The sequence below is a fragment of the Canis lupus genome, chromosome 5 (assembly GCF_003254725.2).
Source record: "Canis lupus dingo isolate Sandy chromosome 5, ASM325472v2, whole genome shotgun sequence".
NCBI lineage: Eukaryota > Metazoa > Chordata > Mammalia > Carnivora > Canidae > Canis > Canis lupus.
This window is the reverse complement of record NC_064247.1, coordinates 33,048,840-33,064,477: the sequence shown is the minus strand read 5'-3', so window position 1 is coordinate 33,064,477 and position 15,638 is coordinate 33,048,840. Positions and strand designations below refer to the sequence as shown.

General features: G+C 56.0%; 1 protein-coding gene, 1 long non-coding RNA gene and 7 other non-coding genes across 10 annotated transcripts; 4 read left to right on the top strand and 5 right to left on the bottom strand.

The window, feature by feature from the left end:
- The first annotated feature begins 236 nt into the window (after window positions 1–236).
- On the top strand, window positions 237–310 carry TRNAT-AGU (transfer RNA threonine (anticodon AGU)). Its single transcript has one exon. It is a non-coding gene; the product is annotated as a tRNA-Thr (tRNA).
- A 443-nt stretch (window positions 311–753) lies between these two features.
- On the top strand, window positions 754–835 carry TRNAS-CGA (transfer RNA serine (anticodon CGA)). Its single transcript has one exon. It is a non-coding gene; the product is annotated as a tRNA-Ser (tRNA).
- Window positions 836–8,004: 7,169 nt separating this feature from the next.
- HES7 (hes family bHLH transcription factor 7) lies at window positions 8,005–12,827 on the top strand. Of its 2 annotated transcripts, none has more exons than XM_035716432.2 (5): window positions 8,005–8,795; window positions 9,286–9,850; window positions 11,261–11,356; window positions 11,965–12,052; window positions 12,379–12,827. In XM_035716432.2, exons 3-5 carry the CDS (start codon window positions 11,261–11,263, stop codon window positions 12,825–12,827), a joined length of 633 nt encoding a protein of 210 aa, XP_035572325.1. In that variant the 5' UTR covers window positions 8,005–8,795; window positions 9,286–9,850. The 2 variants fall into 2 exon arrangements, with proteins under 2 accessions (XP_035572325.1, XP_035572324.1); XM_035716431.2 differs by lacking the exon at window positions 8,005–8,795 and adding an exon at window positions 10,281–10,387 and having other exon boundaries at window positions 9,821–9,850.
- TRNAG-GCC (transfer RNA glycine (anticodon GCC)) lies at window positions 8,491–8,561 on the bottom strand. The gene has a single exon. It is a non-coding gene; the product is annotated as a tRNA-Gly (tRNA).
- On the bottom strand, window positions 9,893–14,569 carry LOC118354770 (uncharacterized). Its single transcript, XR_004815841.2, has 2 exons — window positions 13,843–14,569; window positions 9,893–11,419 (listed from the first exon to the last, which is right to left on the bottom strand). It is a non-coding gene; the product is annotated as an uncharacterized LOC118354770 (long non-coding RNA).
- On the bottom strand, window positions 13,421–13,507 carry TRNAR-UCU (transfer RNA arginine (anticodon UCU)). Its single transcript is given in 2 exon segments — window positions 13,421–13,456; window positions 13,471–13,507. It is a non-coding gene; the product is annotated as a tRNA-Arg (tRNA).
- TRNAL-UAG (transfer RNA leucine (anticodon UAG)) lies at window positions 14,005–14,086 on the top strand. Its single transcript has one exon. It is a non-coding gene; the product is annotated as a tRNA-Leu (tRNA).
- On the bottom strand, window positions 14,563–14,634 carry TRNAQ-CUG (transfer RNA glutamine (anticodon CUG)). Its single transcript has one exon. It is a non-coding gene; the product is annotated as a tRNA-Gln (tRNA).
- Window positions 14,635–15,316: 682 nt separating this feature from the next.
- TRNAK-UUU (transfer RNA lysine (anticodon UUU)) lies at window positions 15,317–15,389 on the bottom strand. Its single transcript has one exon. It is a non-coding gene; the product is annotated as a tRNA-Lys (tRNA).
- Between the last annotated feature and the right edge of the window lie 249 nt (window positions 15,390–15,638).

The window sequence follows — 15,638 nt, the reverse complement described above, 5'->3', positions numbered from 1 at the left end:
CCGTCGACGGGGGCTATGGGGCGTCAGCTCACGTACCCACTCAACGCTCCGGTTGGCCCCCCGAGGTGTGGGGGACGGCCGGGGCAGAGCGTCAACCCTCCGGCTCGGACCTGGGAAGGGTGTGGGGAGGTCATGGAGACCCGCGGGACCCGCAGGAGCCATCGTCTTCAGGCTGCGTCTCATTTCCCGAGTACTCCGATAGCTCATCTACCTCCAGAGGCAAAGCGCCTTCCGCCGGCGCCGTGGCTTAGCTGGTTAAAGCGCCTGTCTAGTAAACAGGAGATCCTGGGTTCGAATCCCAGCGGTGCCTGGTTCCGTAAGAAGCAGTATATTATTGCTGCGAGAGCACCGCGCTTCCAGCCCTCTCCAGAGCCTGTGGGTGGCCAGCGCCTTCCGGAAGATTCTTATTCTTCCCCAGCTGATCCCACTTTGAGCTGCCGCTCCGCGCACTTTTAGCGTGAATCCGGAGCCTGACACCCCACTTTGCTTCCAGGAACCGGGGTGACGCGGGCATCCCGCGTTCGAGGGCGTGGGGCCCGGGGCTCGGGCTCATTTTGCCGGGGCCGTGCCGGGGCGGTGCGCGCGGAGGGGGGCGGGAGCACCGCGGCCCCGGCAGGGGAGGCGCGGGCGGCTGCAGGCGGAAGTGCGGGCCGCGGCGCACGCGCACAGCCGTCCCGGGCGGAGGGGCGGGGTCGGCGGGAGGCGGGCCCGTTGATAGGCAGCTATAGTGGCGCAGGCCCCAAGCCGCACGCGGCTGTGATGGCCGAGTGGTTAAGGCGTTGGACTCGAAATCCAATGGGGTCTCCCCGCGCAGGTTCGAATCCTGCTCACAGCGTGTGTACTTTTGGGAATGCGTGCGGAGGAGAAAGCTATTTGTTTTCCTAGTGCTGCCTTCCCCCCGGGGAGGAGGACGCCGCCCGTTCCTCGGAACCTCCCCCCGCCCCGCCCCCGCTACCAGCCCTTCAGCGCCCCTTTGCGGGCCCCACGCGCCGGTGTGCACCTCCTCTTACGGCTGTGCCTGAAAAAGGCACCTCACCACTAATTTGACTTCTTGTCTTCAGCCGACTGGGGTGTGTGTGTGTGTGTGTTCTCGGTGCTACTGGGCCATCGTATTGCATTCCCTTTACCTCCCCGCAAGTCTCCCTTTGACTGTTTCATCCCTTCTCCTTTCACCCTAGACCATGAGTCCATCCTTCCTCCCTCAGTCTCATTCCCTGTGTCAACTGAGAAAATAAGGCTTTCTGGATAGATGTCCCCTCGATACCCACAGTCGCACCTGCCTACCTACCTGGCTGCCTACCTGTCTGTGGTTCCACTCCGGTCCTTCCCCCTCAGGGGTGTGGGTGAGCCTTCCATCACCTAACCCAGGCACCCAGGCCCACCCCTAAGCTTCCTAGAGCTCCCATTCCCTGCCCCACAGGGGCTCAAGGACATTGCACCGTCACACTTTTCCTCTCTACTTGGATCACTTCCACCAGCCCGCACACATACCCAAAGGCATCCCGATTAGCAGGACACCAGAAGCTCTCCTGAAACTACACAATCCCCCTTCAGCTACCACTCTGTCTCTCTGTTCCCCTCTTCTGCAAAACCTGGTATAATATACCCACTCTCCCCCAATTCCATCTTCCCATTCTCCTCTGAACCCTCTCTAATCAGGTGCCTCCCCTACCCCATCCACCAAAGATGCTCTTGCTAAGGTTACCAAATGCCTATGTGTTGCTAAATCCATCGATCACTACTTACAGGTGCTTACTCTCCCCTTAGAAAGGCTCTCTTCACCTGCCCTCTGGGACACCCTAAGGCCTCTGATACTCCTTCAACATCATCAGCAGCTCATGCACAGACTCCTTTGCTGGTTGATCACCTTCTGATCTCTAAATGTCAGAGAGTGCCCAGGGTTCAGCTTCCCAACCTCTTCTCTATCTGTACTCACTCCCTTAACGATCTCTTTACGTATCAACTAATAATATATTAACACATCCAATATGTTCATCTTCAGCCCCACAACTCTTCCCTGAATTACAGATGCATATATACTACCATCTACTTATCATTCCCACTTGGATATCTAATAATCATTTCTGTTTGTGATATCTGATCACAAACAAAATGGCCAGACCAACTCCTGGCTTCTTTCACCTGTAGTCTCTCTATCTCAGTAAAGGAAAGAAAATTCCATTTCTTCAGTAGGTCAGACTAAAAGCCTTAGGATAGTCCCCGAGTCTCTCTTCCTCACACACACGCTGCATTGAAGCAGTCAGCAGTTTCTTATTTAAAAGATGTTAAAATCACCACGTCACCATAACACCCCGGTCCAAGCCACACACATCTCTCACCGAGATTCTTACAATAGCCACTAAATTATTTCTTTGCTTCCTTTCTTGTTCCTTGTTCCTTTACAGTCTGCTGGGAACATACTGGGCGTAGTGATCCTTTTAAAACATGAACCAGGTTCTGTCATTCGTCTCTTCACCATCTTCCCGTGGCATGTTGATAGGAATTCATGGTTTTCAATGTGTGTAGATATAGAAATAAATGTATGTTATAGTAACATATAAACATACATACATAAACATAAGGATATATACATCTATGTTTATTTCCTAGCTTAGGAAGTAAATTTTGTGTATATTTCCTATATATATATTTCCTCTATATATTCATATATATATTCCTAGCCTGGAACGTATGATACACAAATAGCAATAAGTACATCAAGTGCCCAGATCGTGGTTACTAAAGACCATTCTCCTCTAAAATGAACCAGGGCTCCTAGGAAAAAAGGCTGATTCCAGGGCTGCAGTTAGGGAATTATAAGACAGTTTTGGAACATTTTGTTGCAAGAAAGTTAAGAAATTTTCAAAGAATATTGGATATCTATAAAGCAACAACAACAACATAACAGCTAGGGATTATAGCGAAAGGTGCTCCTGTTGGTTTAATCTGGGACAATTTGGGGCTTAAAATAAGGAGTGATTGTGATGGATGATAATTCCTTAAATCAGGTAAGACTCCAGAGTTCCTAACAGTATGAATAAATAAAACGAGAAGGAAGGGAACAGCTCTTTTTACAGTAAACTGCCACCTAATAAATATAGAGTTAGAGAAACCACCAATGAATACTCGAGCAGTGAGTGAACGTTAATGGAGCTATAAGTAGCAAAAAGTCTCAACGTATCTTCTGACAAATTACATATTAATTATTCCTGGGGGAGGGGATGATAACTTTACAGTGGACAGCCCTGGCCAACGCCACCTAACCACGTGACCAAAGTCAGCATCTCGGTGTTGAGACAAACCTACATGTGTCTTCAGACGTGATGTGGAAGACTTGAGAAGGCTCTGGCATCCATGGTGATGTTCCTGCCAAGAAGGTATAATCTGAATAACTTGATTCTAACCATGAAGAAACATCTGACAGACCAAATGGAAGGACACTCTGCAAAATAATGGTCCTGAGCTCTTCCAAACTGTGAAGATCAACAATGAAGATTCTTCCGGATTCAATGAGATGGAAGAGGCATAACAAGGAAACGCAATCGTGTGATCCTGGGTTGGCTCTGGGATCAGGACAGAAGAGCTATAAGGACATCACTGAAACCCTGATATTTGAATGTGGGCCAGGGGATGGAATATGGCATTATATTAATTTTAACATCTCGAAACTGGGAACTGTCCTATTGTGTTAAGGATGTCCTCGTTCTTCAGAATTACACACCGAGGTAACTAGGGGCAAAAGGGCCTGATGGCTCCAATTTACTTCCAGATGGTTTCGAAAGCAAATGTTTTCTACTCATACTGTATTTGGAAAGAAGTGACGAAGCAAATGGGGCAAATGTAAAAAACTCTTGGACTTTTCTAAAGGTTTGAAATTCTATAAAAATGAAAAGTGCCAGGAACAGAACAAAACAAAAAGGCTAGTTGTGGCTGGAGTGGGGGTGGGGAAGAGACCTCCAATGGGCTCTCATCTCACTCAGAAATGGGTGAATCCTGACAAAGTCCTTGGAACAGCCTAGAAGGTCCTAGGTGATCAGCAACCCCCCTCCTCCCCAATCTCTCTGATGTCAACTCCATCACTACCTTCACTGTGGCCATGCCAACCGTTTCCTATGCCGCCATCTGGTCCTCTGACAAGCTAGGCATGTCCTCCCTTCAAGACTTTCCTGCCAGCTGGTCTCTGCCTGGGGTGCTCTTCCCCTCTTTCCTCTTAAATTTCACTTTCTCATTGAGTCCTTCTCTGATCATACCCTCTCTGAAATGACAATCCCCACTCTCCACTCCTTTGCTTGCTTTTCTCCAAAGCACTTAACCACCATCTGAGGAATAAGGTTTGCATAATGTTCCTGTGACTGTTTCTCCTACAAGAACATCTGGCCCATCAGGATCCGGGATTATCCTGTTTTGTTTTGGACTGTTTGGGGTCTTCTATCCTGATTCTTCCCTTAGCCCCTAGGGGCCTGGTCCTCCTACTTCCCAACCCCCAAAGCCCCAGGACCCAACCCTCCCTCCAGGAACTCCCCCTACCTTGGGACCCAGGGGGTCCCAGGAAGCCAGCCTCCCCTTTGAAGAACAAAGAGGGAGATGCTGAGCCTTGGAACCCAGGCCGGGGAGACGGCTCAGCGGGGGAGGGGAAGCTCAGACACTCCACCAGCTGTGCTGTCTCCCTTCCGTTCCTGCCGTGCCTCCTGCCTCCCTAGGGGCCCAGCACGTGTGGGACACGAGCTCCCCTCCCCCAGGCCCAGATGCGGTCTCCGATGAGATGGCCACTGGCTAGGAAGAGACTGGAGGCCCAGACACCCATATGCACACCATGTGCAGGGGACCTGCACCCAGGCCCAGGCCATCGGAAGCCTGCCACCCACATGGAGACCCCCACCCCAAACCCTCAGAAACACTGGCCATCTGCTCTCGGCCACATATCTGTGTGCAGGAGCGACAGCTGGAGAAATAGTGCAGCCAGGACAACAGGTCTCAGATTTGGGGGGCCTGAAATGTATATCATTTAGCAGGAAGGCTTTTCAAGGAAATCATACAAAAGTGGGTACCAAAGTAATACTCAGGGTGCAAGGAGAGATCGCAACAACTGACAAATTGAAAACGCTGACCAATGCCACAGATGTCACAAAGTCCAGAACAACTTATTTGTGTTAGTGAGCCGCCTGCACATTGCTATCATACCTTCCTCAGACTAGCTACTGGTTCAATTTCAAGTCTTGCTTCTCCTCCACTGTCCACGTACTTCAGGTGACAAGAGCCACTGGATACATGCATATCATGTGTGCCCTCTGGCTTTGCACCTTCACAGCACATCACCAGGGCCTGGTGATGAACACAGGTGGTGGGAGCTTTCTGGAAGCCGTTCCTAACCCACTCTACATGGACCCACTTAACATATCCCACAACACAGTAAATTGTATGTCTCTCTGACTCACCTGTCCCATAGCTGGATCCCAGAATAGCCACAGAGGGAGGGAGTGACAGGCAAGCAGAGTGGAGAGACAGCAGTCTTTACCATTTACAGTTAAAAACTCTTACTTTTGCAAATTTTACAGAAGCACATGGCCACATGAATGCATCTGCTAGGGCCCTCCCAGGAGCCTGGGGAAGCCTGAGGTGGGGATGGGGGGTGGGGGGTGGCGGGGGTGGTTCCTGAAGCATAAACTTAATTAGCTTCATGGTGAATTGGCCTCTGCACTTGAAACTTTTGATCCCACATCTAGATGGATTCTCAACCTGCCTAGAAATCCTACTCTTCTAGCCTCCAAGGCTTTTCCTTCTCTCCAAAATGATCGTTTCACACCTTCCTTCTCCTCAAACGACCTGCAGTGAGCTGGACTCTTCTTTGAGGACATGAGAGCAACCAGAAGAAACTGTCTCATCATTTCCTGCACCCCAACTGATCCACACCCTCTATCTCCCCTCATCTCCCTGTGGGTGAGGAGTCTTCCTACTACCTGAGGCTGATTTCTGGCCCTGCAGTCTACTGCCCTGCCCCTGCCCCCCTCCCCACCCCCCTCCTTTAGCCTCCTGGATGGCCAGTACCCCTCCCCACCACACACTGTTCTGCTCACCATTTGTGGCAGAACTTGCTGGAGATATCTACAGCTGCTGTCTGCATGCCTTCACTGTCATTCCTCTGTCAACCCATCCTGGTGGGACTGCACCCAGTCACCTCTCCTCCCAGGTCCTCCATGATGTCCAAGATGCTAAACTGATGCTCACTTAGCTCTCTTGTCCTGACTTGACCCCCCAGCCGCTTAGCTAGAACTGGTGCCTCCCTCCTTCATATACTTGCTGTTCCTGGTTTCCCGAATGCTTGTCCCAGGGACACTGGCTCCCTTTTTGAAGCCTGAACTCCTCTGGCTTTTCTGCTACCTTCCTGGTCATTCTGGATTCCTTTGCCAATTTCTCCTCCTCAGCCTGGCCTCTAAGTGTTGGGGAGGTGGGGGGGGCAGCGCTCCTTGCCCAGCCCCTCTCTTCTCTCCACCATCTCTCCCTGGGTGCCTTTGTCTCATAGCATTAAAGCCACCTATCTCCCAGGGACTGCCCCACATTTACCCTCCAGCTCTGACCCCCAAATTTATATATCCCTGGCCTACTTGGATAACCAAGGGGATTTCAACTACCCTGCCTAAAGCTGAAGTGTAATGTTTGGTCCCTCTCTCCAAAATTTTCCCATAGCTCCACATTCCTGGCATTTCCCAACTCAGTAAAAGGCATCACCATCATCCAGCCAGTTACTTAAGCCAAAAACGGAGAAGAAACCCATTCACTTCTGTCTCCACTGTTTCTGCCTCACAGGCCACCACCCATGTCTTGCCTAGAATGCTGCTCCAGCAACCCAAATGCTCTCTCTGCTTCCATTCTTCACATAGCAACCAAAGCAGTCATTTAAACAGAAGCCAGTGAACATGACCTCACGGATTAAAACCCTCTGCTTGCTTCCCATTGCACATAAGAGTACAATCCAAAGTCCTTGCTGAGCTTGCAAAGCCCTGTGTGATGAGGACATGCCTGCCTCTCCCTTTTATCTCTGCAGCACTCCAAATCTTCCGTCTCAAGGACATTGGTTCTCACCAGCACTCACTCTCTAGCTCCCACCAGCAAAGTCCATTCCTGCCTCAGAGCCTTTGCACTTGCTGTACCTGTCATCTGTGTCTTTCGTCTGCCTGGGCTGAAATAGCACCACTTCATTGAAGCTACCTCTGGCCACCCGGAATAACATAGCACTGTGCTCTCAAGCCACTGCCCTGTCTGGTTGTACCACCTCTCTCCCTCAACCTTATAACCATGTTATATGATTTTCTGCTTCCTTAGTTACTTTCTGGTCTCCTCTCCCCCCATCGTGTAGCTTCAGGAGAGCCCTGAGCCAGTGCACCCTCAGTGAGTGAGTAATAGGACAGACAGATGCCCAGATTGTTGCCCAGTTTCCTTCTGGAAGTCACTCTCGCCTTGCCAGCAGTGAAGAGAGGATTCCCTGGTAACGGACACAACCCAGAGATAGGAAACCCCCAGGAAACAGGCTGTAAGAGACAGAAGGCAGAAACCAGAGACGGAGCAGGCCCAGGGCGAGCTCCAGGGAGAGACCCCGTCTCAGCGAACCAGAGCTCCGGGCCGCAGGAGCCCAGCGGGCAGCAGCGCGGCAAGCCGGGGTGTGTTTGTGTGTGTGTGTGTGTGGGGGTTGGGGGTCGCTCCCGCCCCCATTACCCGCTCACAAGTGGCCGCGGCAGCTGGCGGGGGCGACCCGGCCGCCCGCCGGCCCGACGCGTGCGGGATCAAAGCGGCCGGGAAGGGGCGGGCGGGGAGGTGGCGGGGGCCAGGAGGTGTGAGCGAGCCTCCCAGGGGGCCTGGCAGGAGCGTGGGAGCGCAGAGTGTCGGAAGGCGACAGAGACCCGGAGAGACGACGAGAGATCAGCGAGCGACCGGGGCGCGCGGGAGCCGAGTGGCGCGGGCGGGAGAGGGAGCTAGAGGCGAGCGCGCGCAGGTGCACCGCCAGCCCGGCCGCGCGGACGTTGCCGAGACGCCCAGGGGCGGCCGGGCGCACAGGAAGGCCGCGACCCGCGGATTAGAAAAAGCAGGCGCGCTTCGGAGAGGATAGTAACTAGGATAGACGGAGCGAGGAGGAGAAATGGCCAGGAGGGCCCCGCCCCGCCCCCGCGGAGGGTGGGAGGCCCCCCGGGGTAGGGATCCGAGCTGCGTGGCCTTTCTCAGGGTCAAGCCTGCGGAGGTTCAGGGACGGGAGGATGGGTGGGGGGGTGAGGCGTAGAGGGAAGGGTGTGGAAGGCAGCAGGAGCAACCCTGGGTGGGAGGACAGGAGTGGGAGCATGTGGGAATCCGGATCTGGATCCAGAGCCTCCAACTCTGCCACAGGGTAAAAAAGTTGAGGATTAATATTTGCTACGAATGTTGGACGGAGATGCTTCTCTGACACTTCATCAGACTTCTCCCATTTGGGGGCAAGGGGGGGGGGAAAAAGGAGTAAGTCAGTGCATTGGCCGGGAATCGAACCCGGGCCTCCCGCGTGGCAGGCGAGAATTCTACCACTGAACCACCAATGCAAGTAGTAACTGTCTTCTTGGTGGCCCTACCTGAGCTTGAGGACACTGGTCCAGCAGAAGGTATAGGCCCAGGGCTCAGCAAAGGAGTGCTCCCAGGAGCTGACGTGGGTGGAGCGCCAGGCCATTCTTCCTCCCGCCCGGATCCGGCCACCCGGCCATAAAGTCGCCCCATATGGCCAGGGGCGGCCCCACACCCGGGTGCGAACAGCCCGGGGCCCCAAGCCTCGCGTGCAGGTGAGAAAAACTCAGCCCGAGCGCAGGTTCCCAAGGAGGGGGGCCGGGGGGCTGTTGGGGCCACACATCTGCGCTCCCATTTGGCTCAGGTAGGGGGAGGTGGGATGTGCTGGCGGCCCTGATCCCAAATGGGAGCACCCACCCCAAAGTCTATGTCTCTCCAGGCTCAGGCTTTGGCAAGGAGGGCTCCGTGAAAACAACCACAACCACCACCACAACAAAAATCTCCTCAAGGTGTGGAGAGGCCCTGGGAGGGCTCTGAGGGCCTCATCAGCTGGGACTCGGCAGCTTATCTTCCGTCGCAGTCTGCAAACTTGTCTCCCTGTGTCCTTGTCCCGGGCAGTCTGGTTGTTCCGTGAAATCTCTGATTTTATCTACTCATACTTTATTCTGAAGCCTCCAGGTGTTCACGCATCATTCTGCAGAGGGTCATGTTCTTGGCTTGAGGTGGGTGTTGATCATTTTTCGTATCTCTTTCTTGTCCCTTTAGGAAGACTGCCGGCCCCTTGCCCCACTGTGGGCGGGAGGGGTCCCCAGGAGCAAGTTGCCGGAGCTCTACTGGTGTCAGGTGTCCTGGAAGCCATTGGCCTGAATCTTCTAGAATTAGTTTTGAATCAAATACTTCAATCAACAACAACAACAACAACAACAAACAAACAAAAAAAACCAAATACTTCTACGTGGGGAGATGTCCCCACGTCCTGCCCAGGCTTCAAAGCCTTGCTTCCTCTTCCCTGAGGGCCCGTCCCCCTACTCCCCCGTGCAGCCACCCGTCAGTATGACCCTTTCCCCAGCACCTAATTCACTCTGCTTCTATACTGGCGACTTGATGTCACATCGTCTTTTCCACTAGATCCTGGAGAGCTAAGCTGGGCATCTGGTGCATATGTCAGTATGAACCACCCCAGCCTAGACCAGTGCGCGCAGTGTTGGGGGAATAGAAGAAGATTCACTTAGATGGAGCCAATGGGCTTGTTCACCTCCGGACAGACAGAGCCTCAGTTGAATTAGATTTCACCCAGCACATTCAGATGACACCCTTACCCAATTAGGAGGTGAATTTTGGGGAAAGGTGCATATGATCCAGACTGGGAGGCTGAGGGGTGCTAACTTTTATTTCAGAGTCGGTGGGGGGAACCGTGAGCTCCTAAGAAAGCTGCGACTAGTGGTGGTGGTGGAGGTGGTAGTGGAGGGGGGTGGACTCTGAACATTCCTAAGTCCTGTCCCAAATCACTTCAACTCCCTCTCTCCCTAATAACCTCCTCCCTTCAGCTGGGTTCCGCCTCATTATACAGCCATAAGGGCCTCAAACCGGCCGGTGCTCCACTGGCCTCTCATTTCCCACACTCCCAGGCAGTTCCACGCCTTCTCCTCTCCCTTGCGCTCCTCCCCTTTCCGGGAGCCTCGTGCCCGGGGTAGCGCCGGGCGGGATTCGGTGCCGAAAGGGGCGGGTCCGGGACCAACCCCCCCCCCCCCCCAACCCAGGGGCCGGCGAGATATAAGGCACAAGGCGGGCAGGGGCTCGGTCCACACCAGTGTCCGGAGGAGCGATGGTCACTCGGGATCGAGCGGAGAATAGGGACGGCCCCAAGGTGAGAGGCGGGAGAGGAGGGAGCAGAGGCCCCTGGTCTGGTCAGGGGACAGCGTCCCTGAGACCCCGGAGAGGGCGCTGAGTTGGAAGAGGGGAGAGATGCGTGGGGGGACCCAAGGAGCAAAGAGCTGGGAAGGAGGCTTCGACGTCTGATGAAGGGGTCAGGTCAGAGCAGGAGCTGCTGGGGTGCAGAAGTAGAGGTCTTGGGTTTGGGTAATGGGGTTTGGCACCTTGCGGCTTGGAGGGTGTGGGAGGGGCCGGAGTCAGAGTTCAATAAGCCAGGGGAGCACAGAGATGGATGGCAACAAAAAGCCGAGGGGGTAGGCACTTGCTCCACGCGTGCCCAGAGTTGGCCCAGGGCAGCCTTATAGACAAGGCCCGAAGGCACTGGTTCCAGAGGCCTGAAACCTGGCGGAAGATTTTAGAACCAGTGGAGAAAGGTGACTGCATAGATGCGTTAGAGGGGGAATAGGAGGCGCAGTTGCGCTGGTTATCCCCCTTTCTACACTCAGGGCCGCCAACTCAGAGCCCGCACCTTGCGGCCCACGTGTCTGGGCGCAAAGAGGGGCCCCCAAAGTTCTCCACTGAGACAGAGACTGCACCAGGCGGAGACGTAGAGAGAAAAGAGAAGGAGAGACACAGAGAGGGGAGGAGGGAGGACGAGACGAGACCCGGGAAAGAGGAGGCGAGCTACAGGCATTGATTGACCCTAGGGGCGTCGGGAGGGGGAGCGGAGAGGGATCCCCGAGGGGCCCGGCCTTAGGCTCCGGTGGGGGCGGAGGCGGGACTATCCCAGCCGCGGGACCCGAAGGCCGGCGCGGCCGCGCTGAGCCCCGGTCCGGTCGGCCCGCTCTTCCTTTCCTGCTGGTCGCAGATGCTGAAGCCGCTGGTGGAGAAGCGGCGCCGGGACCGCATCAACCGCAGCCTGGAAGAGCTGAGGCTGCTGCTGCTGGAGCGGACCCGGGACCAGGTCAGTCCTTCTGCCGGCCCCGGACGGCCCCCAGCACCCGGGTCCTCGCGTCCCATGGCTTTCCTACGGGGGTGGGGGACACATGCTGCATTGGCGACCCAGGCCCCCAGGCATCCTGACCCGAGTCCCGCCCTTGGAATCCCATCCCAGAGCCCCCTGTCGCCCTCAGAACGCGATCTTCAGGGCCGCCCCTCGGGTCTGTAAGTTTCACACGGGGCTCTGTAAATTTCACTCCCAGGGTCGGTCAGCGTTCCCACGTCTGGGTCTGTAAATGCTCCCTCCTCCTCTTCCCCCGCGCCCCCCTCAGAACGGCCTGCAGGGTGGTTAACTTCAGGCCCGGGGGTTGCCGGTTTTCAAACCCCCCTCCTCACACTGTGGGGTCTGGTTTCATCCCCTCGGGTTGGACGGTGTGGTCTCCAGGTTTTCCCAGGACCATTCTTGGTCATCGCCAACTCCGCGTTTGGTGGCGCGCTCCGTGCGCAGCGCGCGCACGCGATCGGGGGGCACCCCCAGCTCCCGCATCCCCCCCTCCCTTCTTCCCCCTGCCACTTCCCCCCTCTCTCCCCACCCCTTTCTGTCTCTGCGCCCAACCCCCCTCCCGTCTGTAGAACCTCCGCAACCCGAAGCTGGAGAAAGCAGAGATACTGGAGTTCGCCGTGGGCTACTTGAGGGAGCCGAGCCGGGTGGAGCCCCCGGGTACAGCGCGGGGGGGTGGCGCCGCGGAGGGCGGGCGGGGGGGTCCCGGAGGCCCGGGCCGGGGTAGCTGGGGCGGACCGTGCGATGGACGGGGGGGCTTGGGGAGTGGTAGGTCTGCTCCGAGGCGAGGTTAATAACGCCCGCGCGTGTCTGTCTCTGTGTCTCCCTCATTTTGCTCCCTCTGTCCGTCCATCTGGCTTCCTGTCTCTGTCTGTGCGGCTGTCGGGCCTCGGTATCTCTGCGCCCCGCCCCTCCCCTCACCCCTGCGGGGCCCCCGCCCTGCCCGCCGGTCCTCCCGCCGGCCGCACCCGCCGCCGCGGCTCCAGGGGTTCCCCGGTCCCCAGCTCAGGACGCCGAGGCGCTCGCCAGCTGCTACTTGTCCGGCTTCCGCGAGTGCCTGCTTCGCCTGGCGGCCTTCGCGCACGACGCCAGCCCGGCCGCCCGCGCCCAGCTCTTCTCCGCGCTGCACGGCTACCTGCGCCCCAAGCCGCCCCGGCCGGAGCCGGTAGATCCGAGGCCCCAAGCGCCTCGCCCTCCGCTGGACCCCGCCGCCCCGGCGCCCGGCCCCGCGCTGCACCAGCGCCCCCCAGTGCACCAGGGCCCCCGTAGCCCGCGCTGCGCCTGGTCCCCGTCCCCCTGCTCGCCCCGCGCCGGGGATCCCGGCGTGCCGGCGCCCCTCACCGGACTGCTGCCGCCGCCGCCGCCGCACAGACAAGACGGGGCGCCCAAGGCCCCGCCGCCCCCGCCACCCGCTTTCTGGAGACCTTGGCCCTGAGCTTGGGGGGGTGGGGTGGGGGTGGGGGCTGGGGGTGAGGTAGAGACTCCAGCCCGAGGGCAGCAGAGGGACCCGGGCGTCGGGGCGAGCAGGTGTTGGGGAGGGCGGAGGGGCGCGCGGGCGCAGCGCGCGGGTGAGATGTGGTCTATATTAGAGTATCTATATAAATATATATTTCCCTGGTTCCTGTCCCTTTTCCCTGTCCCCCTTGCGTCTAGGATTGTACCCTCTCTGCCCCCGGCCCAGCCCCAGCCCCTTCCCGAGTCCCTAGTGCATGGAATAAAGTGGTTATTAAATCCCCGTGTATCCCCGAGCCAGGGGCCTGCCTTTATGTCGGCGTCCACGCCCACTTCTGTCTCCCTTTCCTTCTGTCTCCCGCCCTCCCTTCCCCCCCCCCCCCCCCCCCAGTCCTGCTCTCCATGGCCCAAGCCCCGGGGCAGACAGGTAAGTAAAGAAGAGAGCAGAGCGGAGACTGAGGTTGGAGCTGACACCAGGTGGAAAACACTGAAATAGGGTAGGGGAGAAGGGATGGGAGCCTTTAAGGAAGAGCCGGATAAAGAGGAAGGGGGATTAAAAAAAAATTGAAATAAAATCGACTCTGGTGGGATTCGAACCCACAACCTTTGAATCGCTCTTTCGTCACTAGAAGTCCAATGCGCTATCCATTGCGCCACAGAGCCACCTGGCGGGCGGCGGCGTCTGACGGCTTACGGGTACTAGCACGGGCGCAGGGGCGGGGAGGGAGAGGGGTGCGAGGGAATTGGGCGGGGCGTGCCGAGAGCGCGTGGTTGGGACGTCGCAGGCCTGCTCCCGAGCGGCAGCGGGCCCAAAGCAGGCGCGCGGGCTTGCGGGCGCGCACAGGTGGAAGAGACAGGGAGAGAGCATAACCGAATTGCAGCGAGCGAGCCCAGAGCTCCGGCTGCCCTCTTGGGGGATGCTTCCAGCCCCGGCGCACCCCACTCCCAGATACGCCCCCCCCCCCCCCGTGGAAATAAACTCGTTCGGTTGTAAATACCGGTGTGTCTCTGCTTCCTCCGCTCCGTCGGCTTCGCCGCCCGCTGTTCACCACTCTGCGGCTTCTAAAGAAGGCCGGCTGACCCGCAGGCACAAGTATCGCGAGCCCGTCTCGCCCCTCTAGTCTCTTAGGAGGACTACGGGGAGGACTCTCTTCCACGCAGGTAGCGTGGCCGAGCGGTCTAAGGCGCTGGATTTAGGCTCCAGTCTCTTCGGAGGCGTGGGTTCGAATCCCACCGCTGCCAAGATGGAGTTTTTCTGGTGGCCTGGGCACCCCAGAACTCCTAAGACCCTCTCCTTCGGGGGATGTAAGCTCCTTGTTTTTACGAGGACTCACCATCCTCTCCTCTCTGGCATTCTGGTCGGCCTAGTAGGTGCCAGCCAGGACGCGGTGGGAGCTGCCAAAGTGACCTTCCATTCTGCATAAGGCACTTCCGCTGTATGATGCATCCTCAAAAAGCGTCCTTCTCTCCCCAAACTAGAACGATCTGCTAATTTTGTAAGTGCTGACCGAGTGTTCTGACGGTGTCTGGGCTCCAGTGCCCAGGTCCGGAAAGCTCAAACGACAGCACCTTCGTTTGCTGACCTTCTCAGACTCGGGTGACAAAAGCTGCTCACGTACGAATCTGATACGTAAGAGAGTCCAGAGGGTACCCAGTAGAGACAAAAAAGGCTGATACATAACAGAGCCCAGTGGGTACTGGGTAGAGGCTAAAATGCAAGGTTCCACCGAGATTTGAACTCGGATCGCTGGATTCAGAGTCCAGAGTGCTAACCATTACACCATGGAACCAACTTCAGGAAAGCTGCTTCTGGGAGTGCACATATTACTGAAGTTCTTGGTCTGCGCGGCTCCCTCCCCTCCCATCCTGCCATTCATAGGAGACAAAAGAAGAAAATAATATGCCTGCCGGAAGCAGTGGACACCTCTACGCAGCACCTGAAATACAAATTGAGATGCGCTGTGACGTTTAAAATCCGCACCATCCTCAGAAGACACGGGGCTTACTGAAAAGGTTGTTAAGATCCATTCATAATTTAAAAATAGTGATCACGTGTTAGGATGATAAGATTTCATTGGGTTAAAGAAATTGTTATTAAAATTAATCTCAAAAAATTAATCTCACGTGATTCTTTCTACTTTGTATTGTGCCTACTAGCGCGTTTAAATTATCATAAAAGAGCTCTACTTTCCCTCCACGGTCATTCGTTCTACTTTTTGAAAACTAAAGTCCTTGACGGGGTTACTATCATATCTCTTTTTTAAAGTCATGTAACAAAAAAATAAAGTTATGTAACAGCACTTTCACGATCCTTTTCCCCTTGGTTTTGTTTATTTATTATTTAATTATTTATTTATTTATTTTCCCCTTGGTTTTGTTTAAAAGAATATAGATATTAAAAAAAAAAAAAAAAAAAGAACATAGATATTCAAGAAGAGATCTATGCTCCTTGAGAGGGGGAGAAAAAGCAAACGCCCGAACAGGGACTTGAACCCTGGACCCTCAGATTAAAAGTCTGATGCTCTACCGACTGAGCTATCCGGGCTCTTGTCTGTTGCTTGCTCTATTGCCTATAAGAGCTATCTACCCACGGAAGTCCAGGCTCTTGGAAACCGAGGCTGATTGCATGCACAAGCGCAGCGCCCCGGGCGCGCTCCGGGAAAAAACAGGGGCAGCCCCGCGGCTGCCGCCTGCGCTCTCCCGGCCTCGCTCCAGCAAGGTCCCCTCCCGAGTCGGACCGCCGGGGCCGCAGCGCGGCGGAGGCCGGGCCGCTGCGGTGCCGGGACTGGCCGCG

Excerpts from the sequence above, each read along its gene's own strand:
- HES7 (XM_035716431.2), top strand. The coding sequence starts at position 10,346 with ATGGTCACTCGGGATCGAGCGGAGAATAGGGACGGCCCCAAG. Across the intron at positions 10,388-11,260 it reads AGAATAGGGACGGCCCCAAG|ATGCTGAAGCCGCTGGTGGA; the intron begins GTGAGAGGCGGG and ends TGCTGGTCGCAG. Across the intron at positions 12,053-12,378 it reads GAGCCGGGTGGAGCCCCCGG|GGGTTCCCCGGTCCCCAGCT; the intron begins GTACAGCGCGGG and ends CCGCGGCTCCAG.